General features: G+C 46.2%; 1 protein-coding gene across 6 annotated transcripts in view; it reads left to right on the top strand.

Annotated features, from left to right (window-relative positions):
- ADGRF5 (adhesion G protein-coupled receptor F5) overlaps positions 1 to 9137 on the top strand; it is a 75608-nt gene extending 66471 nt beyond the window's left edge. For all 6 annotated transcript variants that reach the window (XM_064145755.1, XM_064145753.1, XM_064145754.1 and 3 more), the window contains 5 exons: positions 264 to 1634; positions 2511 to 2552; positions 2657 to 2716; positions 6061 to 6145; positions 7834 to 9137. In XM_064145755.1, the coding sequence (XP_064001825.1) occupies positions 264 to 1634; positions 2511 to 2552; positions 2657 to 2716; positions 6061 to 6145; positions 7834 to 7913 (1638 nt within the window). In that variant the 3' untranslated portion in view covers positions 7914 to 9137. The remainder of the gene's footprint in view (positions 1 to 263; positions 1635 to 2510; positions 2553 to 2656; positions 2717 to 6060; positions 6146 to 7833) is intronic.
- Positions 9138 to 13338: the final 4201 nt, after the last annotated feature.

Consider the following 13338-nt stretch of genomic DNA (forward strand, 5'->3'; position numbering starts at 1 on the left):
AAGACAAAATACTGTGCAATGTGTTGAACACACACACACACTAAAAAAAAAACCCTAACCCAAAAAAAAACACCAGCAAAACAATCCTTAACTTGAAAATAGAGCATGCAGACAGTTAACAACTGAAGATTGCCCATGAGTTGAGCAAAATAAGCAAATATTGGGCTTTTTCAAAAGGCACTTCTAGGCCCACAGAGAAGTTATCACCCAAACCAACAGTTGCATGGTATTTCAGTAACAGCAGCATTCTGTTCTTGCTGCAGAATTTCCTCTCCACGGTGGACTTTATCGTAGCTGATTCCACATCACAAGCTTGGGATGACCTGAATAAAGAGGCGACAAACAAAAGCTCTTCGTTACTGCAGTCAGTAGAGAATTTTTCCCTGAACCTCCAGCCACTTAATAATACCATTCCTTCTGTCTCTGCAAAAACCCTTCAGCTACAAGGTGTAGTTGTCCCAGAGAACAGCCATACAAATTATGAGAAGAACTTCATCAGTACAGACAACCTCACGGTTAATGTGCTCATTCATGAAGCTGAAATTCAGACTCTTACCCAAAATTCAACCATTGTCAGTGTGATGTATTCAAACCTTGGGCATATTTTGCCCCAGAATAAATTTGAGTCTGTGAATGGCTTATTGATATCAACAACTGTAAGCAGCAACAGAAGCCAGAAGCTTGATGTTAATATGACCTTTGCAAAGAAAAACATGACTCTAAAGATGCCCAGGTGTGTCTTTTGGAACTTCACACTCAACAAACATAGAGGAGGCTGGGATACTCAAGGCTGCACACCCACAGAGCTAGAAGATTATGTCATTTGCTCCTGCAATCACTTGACGCCATTTTCCATTCTGATGTCGCCTGATAAACCCTCCCATATTGCCCTTGAAAATTACATCACCTACATTGGCTTGGCCATTTCCATCTTGAGTTTGGCAGCCTGCATTATAATTGAATCCTTAGTCTGGAAATACGTGACAAACAACACGACCTCCTACATGCGCCACGTCTGCATCCTCAACATAGCGGCGTCGCTCCTGATTGCTGACATCTGGTTTGTTGTCACCACCTCCATCACTGACCAGAACCAACAGATGAGCAGAAGTATCTGTTTTGTGGCCACTTTCTTCATCCATTTATTCTATCTGTGTGTCTTTTTCTGGATGCTCAGCTTGGGCCTCATTCTTTTCTACAGACTGATCTTCATCTTACACAACACAAGCAAGACCGCCCAGAAAGCAGTGGCATTCTGTCTGGGATACGGGTGTCCCTTTGTCATTGCAGTCATCACCATTGCTGTCACACTGCCAAAGAACAATTATACCAGAAAATATGTCTGCTGGCTCAACTGGAACGACAGCAAGGCTCTCTTAGCCTTTGTTATCCCTGCCCTGATCATAGTGGCCATGAATTTGTTCATCACAGCGGTTGTTATAATAAAAATATTGAGACCAACTATTGGGGACAGATCAAACAGGCAGGAGAGGAACTCTTTGTTTCAAATTGGAAAAAGTGTGGCCATCTTGACACCATTGTTAGGCCTCACCTGGGGATTTGGGCTTGCCATTGCCATCAAAGACAGTCATCAAGCTTTCCACATCCTCTTTTCTCTGCTCAATGCTTTGCAGGTGAGTTACATGTATGCATGGTTTTGTTTCCTGCACAGCCATTTAACATCTAGTGATATTCTTGCAAGGGCCGTGCTTGGAGGGCAATAAGAACAGCCTGGGAAAGCTCAGATTTGCTTTACACTTCTTTATTCCCAAAGTGCTCATTGGGAAACCCATTCCAGTAATTCAGCAGTATTTCACATTCTCAGCTGCCTCAACAGCTGTGCTGCCATAAAGATAATTTCCATCTTTTTCAATAGTTCTGGGAAGAAATTAATTCCTGAAGATCAGGGAAAATAGCCCCATTATGTTCAAGTGGACCAGCTTCAGGAGGTCTGGTCTCATTTCCAGTGCATCTGGAGGCATCACATTACGCTTTCAAAGGTTCAAGCACTGAGAGGCACAAAAGTCACCAAGAATAGTTATGTAGTACTAATAATAAAGGTAGGAACTGACCATAATACACGAGAGAGAGTGTTCAACTGGTATGATTTTTACAACATATGTAGATGGTCAGTAGGATCCCAGTAAGATAGGACTTCTTAAAGGCACAGCAGTTACCTCTCTTAAGAATGACACCAAAATTGTAGACTTCAGGCCAAAGTCGCCTGCCTGGTAGCTTCCCCAGGGAGCATTGCCAGGGCATATCTTCTGTACACACATGCTTAGTGCCAGCAGACTACCAGTTTTGGTTTCAAAGGCCAGATATACACAAAGAGGCCAGGCTTGGAGAGCTCCTGCCACATTAGCAGGCCAGTAAGGGAGATGCAGTTAGAGAAATGCTTTCTGTGAGGACTCAAGAGTTTAAAAGGTCAAACAGACAATATTTGAGAGAACGATGAGACACTGTGATTAAAATGTTGGTGTCACCAAACTTCATTATCTGTCTTCTAGGGATTTTTCATTTTGGTGTTTGGTGCTCTCTGGGACAAGAAGGTAAGAATTCTAACTATTTCTTATGCTTTCTGAAAATAGTGTTGGAATTTGAACACATAATTGCTCTATTTACTGTTTAATTACCCTTTTTTCTTAACTAATAGATACAAGAAGCCCTGCTGAAGAGGAATTCAGTGTCCAAGTGGAGTTCACAACAATCAAAGGTTGGAAGCTTGACCTAAGAATGTATTTCAGATACAGTTGCATAACCTAACATTCTCCAAGTGTCTTTTTAACATTCTCCAAGTGTCTTTTAAGTCAAATGCACTTTATATTCTAAAATAGAGAAAGAGAAGACATTAACAGGTCATCTTGGGTGCCATCACAAAGCACCTGCAGGATGGCCAAGGGATCAGGCCCAGCCAGCAACGGTTTAGGAAGGGCAGGTCCTGTCTCACCAACCTGATCACTTTTTATGATCAGGTTACCTGCCTGGTGAATGTGGGGCAGGCTGTGGATGGAGTCTACCTGGACTTCAGCAAAGCCTTTGACACCGTCTGCCACAAGAAGCTCCTGGCAAACCTGGTAGCTCATGGCTTGGGCAGATTCACTCTGATATGGGTCAAGAACTGGCTGGAGGGCAGAGCCCAGAGAGTGGTGGTGAATGGTGCCACATCCACTTGGCAGCTGTCACTAGTGGTGTTCCCCAAGGATCAGTGCTGGGCCCAGTCCTGTTCAATATCTTTATTGATGACCTGGATGAGGGGATTGAGTCCAGCATCAATAAGTTTGCAGATGATACCAAGCTAGGAGCAGGTGTTGGTCTGTTGGAAGGTAGGAGAGCCCTGCAGAGGGACCTGGGCAGGCTGGAAGGGTGGGCAGATGAGATTTAACAAGGCCAAGTACAGAGTTCTACACTTTGGCCACAACAACCCCAAGCAGCGCTACAGGCTGGGGACTGAGTGGCTGAGAGCAGCCAGAAAGATAGGGACCTGGGGGTACTGGTGGATAGTAGGCTGAAGATGAGCCAGCAGTGTGCCCAGCTGGCCAAGAGAGCCAGTGGCATCCTTGCCTGGATCAGGAACAGTGTGGCCAGCAGAACAAGGGAGGTTATTCTGCCCCTGTACTCAGCAAAAGTCAGGCCACACCTTGAGTGCTGTGACCAGTTCTGAGCCACTCAATTCAAGAGAGAAATTGAGGTGCTGGAAGGTGTCCAGAGAAGGGCAAGAAGGCTGGTGAGGGGCCTGGAACACAAACCCTGTGAGGAGAGGCTGAGGAAGCTGGGCCTGTCTAGCCTGGAGAAGAGGAAGCTCAGGGGAGACCTCATTGCTGTCTACAAATGCCTGAAGGGAGGCTGTAGCCAGGTGAGGGTTGGTCTCTTCTGCCAGACAACCAGCAACAGAACAAGGGGACACAGTCTCAAGTTGTGCCAGGGAAAGTCTGGGCTGGATGTTAGGAGGAAGTTCTTCATAGAGAGAGTGATTGGCATTGGAATGGGCTGCCCAGGGAGGTGGTGGAGTCACCATCCCTGGAGGTGTTCTAGAAAAGCCTGGCTGAGGCACTTAGTGCCATGGTCTAGTTGATTGGATAGGGCTGGGTGCTAGGTTGGCCTGGATGATCTTGGAGTTCTCTTCCAACCTGGCTGATTCTATGATTCTATGACACATACAGCAGAATAAAGTAGAGACGAAAAGTTGTTAAAGTCTTGGATCCCAAATCTGAATTCCTTTTCACAGTATCAGAGTACCACCAACATTGAAAGAGACCTCGTAGATCATCAAGTCCAACCCTTCACCACAGAGCTCAAGGCCAGACCATGGCACCAAGTGCCACGTCCAGTCCTGCCTTGAACAGCCCCAGGGACGGCGACTCCACCACCTCCCCGGGCAGCCCATTCCAGTGTCCAATGACTCTCTCAGTGAAGAACTTTCTCCTCACCTCCAGCCTAAATCTCCCCTGGTGTAGCTTGAGGCTGTGTCCTCTCATTCTGGTGCTGGCCACCTGAGAGAAGAGAGCAACCTCCTCCTGGCCACAACCACCCCTCAGGTAGTTGTAGACAGCAATAAGGTCTCCCCTGAGCCTCCTCTTCTCCAGGCTAACTAATCCCAGCTCCCTCAGCCTCTCCTGGTAGGGCTGTGCTCAAGGCCTCTCCCCAGCCTCGTCGCCCTTCTCTGGACACGCTCAAGCATCTCAATGTCCTTCCTAAACTGGGGGCCCCAGAACTGAACACAGCACTCAAGGTGTGGTCTAACCAGTGCAGAGTACAGGGGCAGAATGACCTCCCTGCTCCTGCTGACCACACCATTCCTGATGCAGGCCAGGATGCCACTGGCTCTCTTGGCCACCTGGGCACACTGCTGGCTCATGTTCAGGCAGGTATCAATCAGCACCCCCAGATCCCTCTCTGTCTGGCTGCTCTCCAGCCACTCCGACCCCAGCCTGTATCTCTGCATGGGGTTGTTGTGGCCAAAGTGCAGCACCCTGCACTTGGAGCTATTGAAGCCATCCCCTTGGACTCTGCCCATCTGTCCAGGCGGTCAAGGTCCCGCTGCAGAGCCCTTCTGCCCTCCAACCCAGCCACATCTGCCCCCAGCTTAGTGTCATCTGCAAACTTGCTGATGACTGACTCCATGCCCTCATCCAGATCATCTATGAAGTTGTTAAAGAGGATGGGGCCCAGCACTGATCCCTGAGGGACACCACTAGTCACAGCTGCCAGCTGGATGTGGCACCATTCACCACCACTCTCTGAGCTCAGCCCTGTAGCCAGTTTCCTTTTCAAGCATAACCTCCTGGGCCAGACACTTCCAGATCTAGCTGTCACTGTGGAAGCTGCCTCAGGCCGTGGGAACTTACATGTTTCTTGAAAGTTCTGCTGATAAGGCAAAAAAAAAATCTCATGTGATTCATTTGCCTTCTTCCTCTGCCACCTTATTATGGAGGTGACAACACACAGAAGTGCCTTGTTTCCCCCAGCCTGGTGCCGTCTAATGAGCAGGGAGGTACTGAACAGAAGAAATAAGAAACTTTCTCTATTTTTTATAACGGGCTTTTCGGAGGAATATCATGAAATTCTCAAACCACACCAGAAGGGAAAAAGAAACTTAATTTCCGCAGCAAGAAGGCTTTCAGGACTGTAAAGGGTTGTGTTCTGGCACCCTCTAGTGTAGCAAGTTTGATTTGCCTCTCTTGTCTCTGGCTATTGGCCTTCAAAGACCATCCCCAGGCATACAGATCTTAGTTTTCCTGCTTAATGGATAATCCCTCAGCTAAGGGAGCAGAATTCTGTTCTGGCTGATGTGATGGACCCTAAGCCATCTCCCCTGATCAACAGTTAGAGACAGACTGTGTGTGCCTTGGAGTTTCTTTTAAAGTTGACCAACCTGCAACACCAGCATAAATGTGCCAGGAGGAGAGATTGATGCCTTTCAAACACCTAACCTGTCCTTCTGTGGATTGCCTGCTGAAAAGTATTTTATTGCAAGCTTTTACTCTTCCTGCTTCCTCCCTCTGGTAGCTACAAAGAAAGTTCAAAGTTATTGACAAAAAGCAATTTTCTCTCTTGCAGTCATCCTCCCTGATCCTGGTGACACCAATGCTTGCTATGAGTTATCCATTTTCAAGAACCTTCAACAACCTATGTGGGAAAACAGGTATTGCCTGCCTTCTCACTCTCAGGGTCTGCCTGTTTGGATAACTATCAGTCTATTTACCTCTTCATCAATTCATCTCTAGATAGTATTCAACCTTCTAATGCAAAGAAACTGCAGGGAGTCATTGGAGTCACTACCGTAACTGCTCCTGACTGTAGCATGCCAGCAGCATAGTTGTCTAGACTTAAGCAAGTATTGGAGAGTGTCATGGTTTACCAGTTCTAAAACTCACTGAGCTTTGTTTTGAGTTTAATGGTAGTATGACACAGTAGTTCTCAGTTAATTTACTGTTTATCTACTCTTCACCACCTTGGAACTGCATGCTTTCCAATGTCCTCTAGCTCTCATTTTATGGAGGCCAATTATTGCTTCATTTTGCAAGAAGCATTGCTGAAAAAATGAACAGTTTCATTCCTAAATGTGTCATCTCTTCATCCATTGCTCAGGGGAGACAGTGACATTTGGTCAAAGTCAGATTTGAAGGCATTTAATGTAGGCAAGCAACTGCTTTTTAATTGTCTGCTTATGAGTCTGATAATATAAGAAGCTGGACTCTGGCTCTGCTGCCCTAAGTTTACACGAGTACACTGGCCAGATACAGAAGCCACTCACCAAAAGAATGAGACTTGTGCACAAGAGCTGCCCATATGGCTGCCCATGTATCATAGTATCATAGTATCATCAGGGTTGGAAGAGACCTCACAGATCATCAAGTCCAACCCTTTACCACAGAGCTCAAGGCTAGACCATGTGTGGTGGTTTGGGTGTTACCTGACCCCCCACACTTTGGAAATCACCCACACTAGACTCAACTGGCTCTGGAAATTGAATGAAGCTTATATTTACAGCTTAGCACAATATACAAGCAGATATTTACAGTATATACAGTTATAGACAGAAATAGACAAGGGAAAAGGCAATACAGACACACAACAGCCCTCCCAGAAACCTGAGTCCCCAGGAGCAGCTCCCAACTGCCCTTCCACCTTCTCCCCCCCTCCTCTCAACCTTACCCCAGTCCAAAGGAAGAATGGAGGTTCAGCCAGAGGGTTAGGAAGCAAAGTGAGAGACAGCAGAGAGGCTAGAGAGAAAGATGCAGCTCGGAGCTCCCCAGCAGAAGAAGTGTCCTATCTATGTTGGATTCTCTCAGCAAGCCTATGAGGGAAGTAGTCATCATTCTGTTTCCCTTTCACAGCCTGTGATCTAGTTCTTCTCACCAAACATTCTAGCTAGCTTCAAACTAGCACAGCATGTTATTAGCACTGACTTAGCTGGACAGTGAGTTAGGCACTGACATCCTGTGATCCTGTGACTCCCACACTCTGCTCTCCAAATCTGAGACTTAGTTCAAAGGCTCATGATCACAATAGGGAGGAATCTGGGATTCATGGCAAGAGTAGGTGTTCTAGGTGCAGCCCCAGGACCACAAAGTCCCTCCACCTGTGTGAGCAAATTACTACCTTATGGCATTTCTACTTTATCTGTCAAGATTGCTTATCCTGGCTGCATCACCAAACACGATGACTTCTGTGGTTGCTGGTATTGCTATAATCTGGCTGGTATCAGGGCTACAGAGCAAGCCAAAGCCACCTGGGTAGTCAAGACAGGTCTAACTGTCCTTACTCTGCAGTTCTAACATGTCCCAGGTTCTCTGTGTTTATGTTTAACCACTATGTTTTGTATTGCAGGAAAATACAGAGTGTCTTCATCAGAGCCATCCACCTCTTCCTCTGAAAACACTTCCAAATCATATTCTTTGCTTAACTGAGGCACTGTAAATGCTAAATCATGTAACTCTGAAAGGACCTCTTCCCTTCAAGACACCACAAAAAAGCAGCTGTGTGTCATCAAGAGGTGGACTGCTTCACCTGACTAAGCTGTGCCTTGGTGCGTTCTTCTGGAATAATTGCTTCTGGTTAACATGTAAGGAAAGGAAGCTTCAAGAGTGGAATTTTACATCTCCAGAACAGATGACAAGATGTTTCAAACTTAAAGGTTTCAAAACTTGAAAGTTTGAAATCCTTTGAAATTATTTGAAGGCCTACAAGTGCTGGAAAACACACTGAGAGTGAAGAATTCTCAGCCTCTAAGGGTGCGTAGCACTACGCAGTACTGAGCCATGAACTGCAGTGCTAGACACAGCTGTTTCCAGTGGTTTTAGTATTTCCTCTACCAACTCCCTGAATGATTCCAAAGGCCTGTGTAGATACACAAGTACCTCATAGCTTCACTCCTGCCCTCATATTAGAGTCTGGAAAGACCATAGGGTATAGTGCTCTCCACTTTCTGCTTAAGTCTTTCTGGAATGAAAGATGCACAACTGAGAAGATCCATTTCAGACCTTTGCTTCTGACTTGGATGAAATGAAGACCATGGTGATTCCTGCATGGTCTTCTTTTGGTTGGGATGGACTGAAAGCTCTGTGTGGCACACTTTTGAAGAAAAGGAAGCTTTATAACCTTACCTATAGTTGTCCTTTCCTTCATATGTAATGTGGCAAGACAGATGATTGCTGCCCTGTACCACAAAGCAGATTGCTTTACTTGTGTAAAGTCTCTACGTTTGGGTCTCCTCTCTGAGGAGAATCACACTTGGGGGGCTCTGAGAGTTAATTCTGCAATGAGTATAAGCCACCATGAAAGGTTTTATCTAAATTATTGCTCTAATACTACATTTGTGGAACTTGTTATTTACAAGCCTGTATACACCTTTAAAGACAGGAATCTTGTCTTAAGAAGATGACTATGTGAGAGAACCTGCAAAGTATTTATAGAGCACACTACAAAACTTAATGCTAGATGGAATAAGGAAGGTTTATTTCTGAGGCCAGTATCAAATACTGCTGTCAGGTGACACAGCTGTACACTGGATCCCAGGACTTTGGTATGGACCAGGATGGGAAACTATTGCCTGCATTTGTAGGCATGTGTGATGGGCTAGTATGAGCAGGTGGTGATGAGTGAGGATAATAAACAAGCATAAATCAATTGTATGATTTATGTTGAAAGTGATTTCTTCTTACTTGAAGATGTAGTTATAATAGTAGAACAACATCAGTATTCAAAATGAAGAAATATTTGAAGATCTGGAGTCTCCCTGTACTTCATAGCTAGTGGAAACTTGAAAATCAGACCTTTGCACATGATTCTAAGCACAGTTTGCCTTTGGACAGACATCTGGCCTAACTCACATTAGAAGGAGCTCATGCAATGTTGACCTGCTGTAGAACTGTTCACTCACACCAAGTTAGAATAGGTTTTACACAAAGTGTTAAGTGTGAGTCCCTGTAGACAACACAGTCCCAGCACATCTCATCCCTGCAGGCGTTTGATGTCTGAGGTTTCATCACCCCTCCAGTTTAGCTAAGCCTAAGTCTCTACTATATGTTAATAAAACAGTAGGATGTGATGCCAAGCTGTCTCGCACTGAAGTGCCAACTTTGGATTGGTGATCAAAGACAAAGTCTTTGCCAGCATTACAAAAGAGATGACAATTCAGGAAAGAGAAGCAGCCAAGAAATTAACTGTGCCATTCTTAAAGACACAGAACCAAGACTTCTCTTGCATTTATACATGGATCAAGATAAAAGGAGAGAAGAAAAAATGGAAGAAAGTGCTGAATGCAGGCAGAAGGGGAAACACATGGCAGCAACCACACTATACCCCTCCCAACCACTCTCCTCCCAAGCACTCTCAGCAGTAAAAATCAGGTCTTTGGCATAGGCAATGTGGGCAGTGGGCTAACCAACATCTTGCTCTCCTCGGGAGTCTGGCATCTTGGGCAGCTGCCTATTTTTGGGTAGTTGGTGCAAGGCTATTTTTGGGTAGCTGGTGCAAGGCTTTCCTTTGACCTTACTGAAGCCCAAATCCCTCCATTCATCCCCCTCCCTGAAGTGAGGGCTGTCACAGGGCTTGTTTGCTGATAATTTCTGTGACTCAGGTATCTCTCCCTGCCTAACTGCAAGCACTGATTTAGAACACCTTGCAGCAAAAGCCTATCTAATATCTGGAAAGGCTGTGATCTGTCCCTTACTGATCTCTCACAGCATTGGACAGAGAACAGTCTCTGTCTTGGCATCTTCCTCTGATATACTGCAGCTCAGGAAAAACAGAGGAGGGGATCATGACTTATGTGTCTCTGCAGAACAGACCTGCTTTCCCTTAACACTCCCCGATTAGAGCTTTTGGGTTGTTACAGATGCTGAACAATTCTTATATGTGCTTCAAGCCCAGATTTCACTCTGTTCCTTAAAAACTTTGGGAACCTTCAGTATGTGTAACAGAAAGAGCCCAGAACCATTTTATCTGCACTATAGGAGCCAGTGAAAATCAATGTGCTCCAGAACCAGGGTTTACAGGTGTGCAGCTCTAACACCATTTCTTGGGACCATAAAGCAAGTCTCTGATATCTGATTTTTTTCATGGCTCAGCAGTCTGGAGAACCTGCTTACCTCCCTTACACTGCTCCAGGCAAGATGTTCAGGAAAACAGCTGCCTTTTGGTTACACAAGAATAAAAAGTCTCCTACTTGACATGTGCACAAAGTGCCCAGTATGTAAAGAAGAATGTCAACTGCAAATCACCTTGTAGTACCTGTGAACTCATCTGGATTTGTTAATCCCATGAGCAGAAGACATGAGACTGATTTCTTGCAGGTTTGTGTCCTCTACCCACCAACCCTCTTTCCAATTGACAGAGTTTCCATGGTCTTCATCACATAGTCAGTCCTCACATACCACTGCCTTGCAAGACTAAGGCCAACCTAATTCTCCCTCTTTCCCTCCCCCAGACACACAGTGCTTTCTGCTGATGTAACCTCCTTCACCTGTGCTTTTCCAGAGCCACAGAAGTGATGAATCACAGGCTCACAGGATGTTAGGGGTTGGAAGGGACCCAAGGAAACCATTGAGTCCAACCCCTTTGCCAGAGCAGGACCACACAATCTAGCACAGATCACAGAATAAAGCAGCCAGACAGGCCTGGAAAGGCTCCAGAGAAGGAGACTCCACAACCTCCCTTGGGAGCCTGTTCCAGTGCTCTGGGACCCTTACAGTAAAGAAGTTCCCCTTTGTGTTGAGGTAGAACCTCTTTTGCTGCAACTTACACCCATTGCTCCTTGTCCTATCCCAGGGAGCAGTGAGCAGAGCCTGTTCCCCTACTCCTGGCAGCCTTCAGATACTTATCAACATTTATCAAATCCCCTCTCAGCCTTCTCTTCTCCAGACTAAAAAATCCCAGGTCCCTCAGCCTCTCCTCATCAGACAGTGCTCCAGTCCTCTCATCATCCATCCTGTCCCTCTTGAACTGGGGAGCCCAAAACTGAACACAGTATTCAAGATGAGGTCTCACCAGGGCAGAGCAGAGGGAAAGGAGAACCTCCCTTGACCTGCTGGTGTTCCAGTGAGTTCTTCAGGAGCAGGGAACACTTTCACACATGGGTGACCCACTCTGGGTACAGTTTCAATACTTTTGTTATAGCTTAAACACTAAAACCATCACAAGAAAGGTATACACACAACATCTATGGCCCACCTGCTGCAGCCATAGGGAGAAAAGGCAGTGCTGAATAAGACATGACAAACAATCCCAAGAAGCTCTATTGATCAAAGGGCAGGCTATACTCACCCTATCCCTCTGTCCAGCAGAGCTCCCAAGGTGCCTAGACAGCAGAGCTGGTTGGCTGCTGTCTCAGAAGGTAGGTGTCCTCACTGGGAACTGCACCATCATGGTGGTAAGACTGGAGCCGCTCCCACTTGCCTACTCACGCTCTCGGTTTAGATGTGGTCAGAATTCTGTCATGGGTGTCCAGTACATCCCAGGATTCTGAACCAAGGAGAACCAAACTCCTCCTCTGTTTTTGGAATACCATCTTTCCCTGCTGCTGCTGAGCATACCTGCAAGCCCTGCTCCCCCCGGATCTTATCTTTAGTAACTTAGTGATTATTGGCTGCTTGTAACTTCTGATCACACACAAAACAACCCTTCCCTCTTGCAGCTGGACACAATCTTCTTAATACACTCCAGGATCCCATTGGCCTTCTTGGCCAAGGGCACATTGCTGACCCATGCATGTTATCCACTAGCACTCACAGGTGTTTTATTCCTTCCAGGTGGAGGACTTGTCCTTGTTGAACCTCATTTGGTTGCTCTGTGCCCAGCTCTCAGTCTGTCCAGGTCTCTCTATATGGCAGCACAGCCTTCAGCTGAATCAGCCAAGCCTCCCAGTTTGGTGTCATCATCAAACTTGCTGAGCAGACTCGGTCTGTCTGTCCCCTCTTCAATGTCATTGATGAAAATGTTGAACAGCACTGGATCCAGCACTGATCCCTGGAGGATTCCACTAGTTACAGCTCTCCAGCTGGACCTAGCACCATTGATTACCACTCTTTGAACTCTGTCTTGTAACCAGTTCCTGACCCACCTCACTGTCTGCTCTTCCATCCCACACTTTCTCAGCTTGCTCATTAGAATGTCATGGGAGATGGTGTCAAAGGCCTTGCTCAGGTCAAGGTCGACTACATCCACTGAACTCCTTGAATCTACCCCTTCAGTTATGGCATCATAGAATGCTATCAGGTTAGGCAAGCATGACTGCCCCTTGGTAAATCCATGCTGACTACTCCTGATAACCTTCTTCTCTTCCAAGTGCCTTGAGATGCCCTCCAACAGGAGCTGCTCCATCATTTTTCCAGGGACAGAGGTGAGGCTGCCTGGTCTATAGTTCCCTGGAACCTCTTTCTTGCCCTTTTTGAAGCCTGCAGTGCCATTGGCTCTGCTCCAGTCCTCAGACACCTCTCCTGTCTGCCACCATTTGGCAAAGATGATGGAGAGTGGCAGAGTGACAACATCAGGCAGCTCTCTCAGCACCCTTAGGTGCATCCCATCAGGGCCCATGGATTTGTGAATGTTCAACTTGCGTAACTGATCCCTAACCAAGTCTGCACTGACCAGTGGGGAGCATTCTCCCCTCTAGGTTTTCTCTCCTTCACTCAGGGTCTGGAGTAGTTAGGGGAGTTCAGCCTTAGGTGTAAAGACTGAAGCAAAGAAGGCATTCAGCAACTCTGCCTTCTCTCCATCCTCAGTTCTCAGGGCTGCCTGAGATGGTAGCTTCTCCTTCTGTGATTATTTACCACTTGCATCCTGAAATCCTGTTCTGATATGAGACAAGCAGAAACTACTTTTGAATGAAACCTG

Source organism: Pogoniulus pusillus, chromosome 7 (genome assembly GCF_015220805.1).
Source record: "Pogoniulus pusillus isolate bPogPus1 chromosome 7, bPogPus1.pri, whole genome shotgun sequence".
In the NCBI taxonomy this organism is placed as follows: Eukaryota; Metazoa; Chordata; class Aves; order Piciformes; family Lybiidae; genus Pogoniulus; species Pogoniulus pusillus.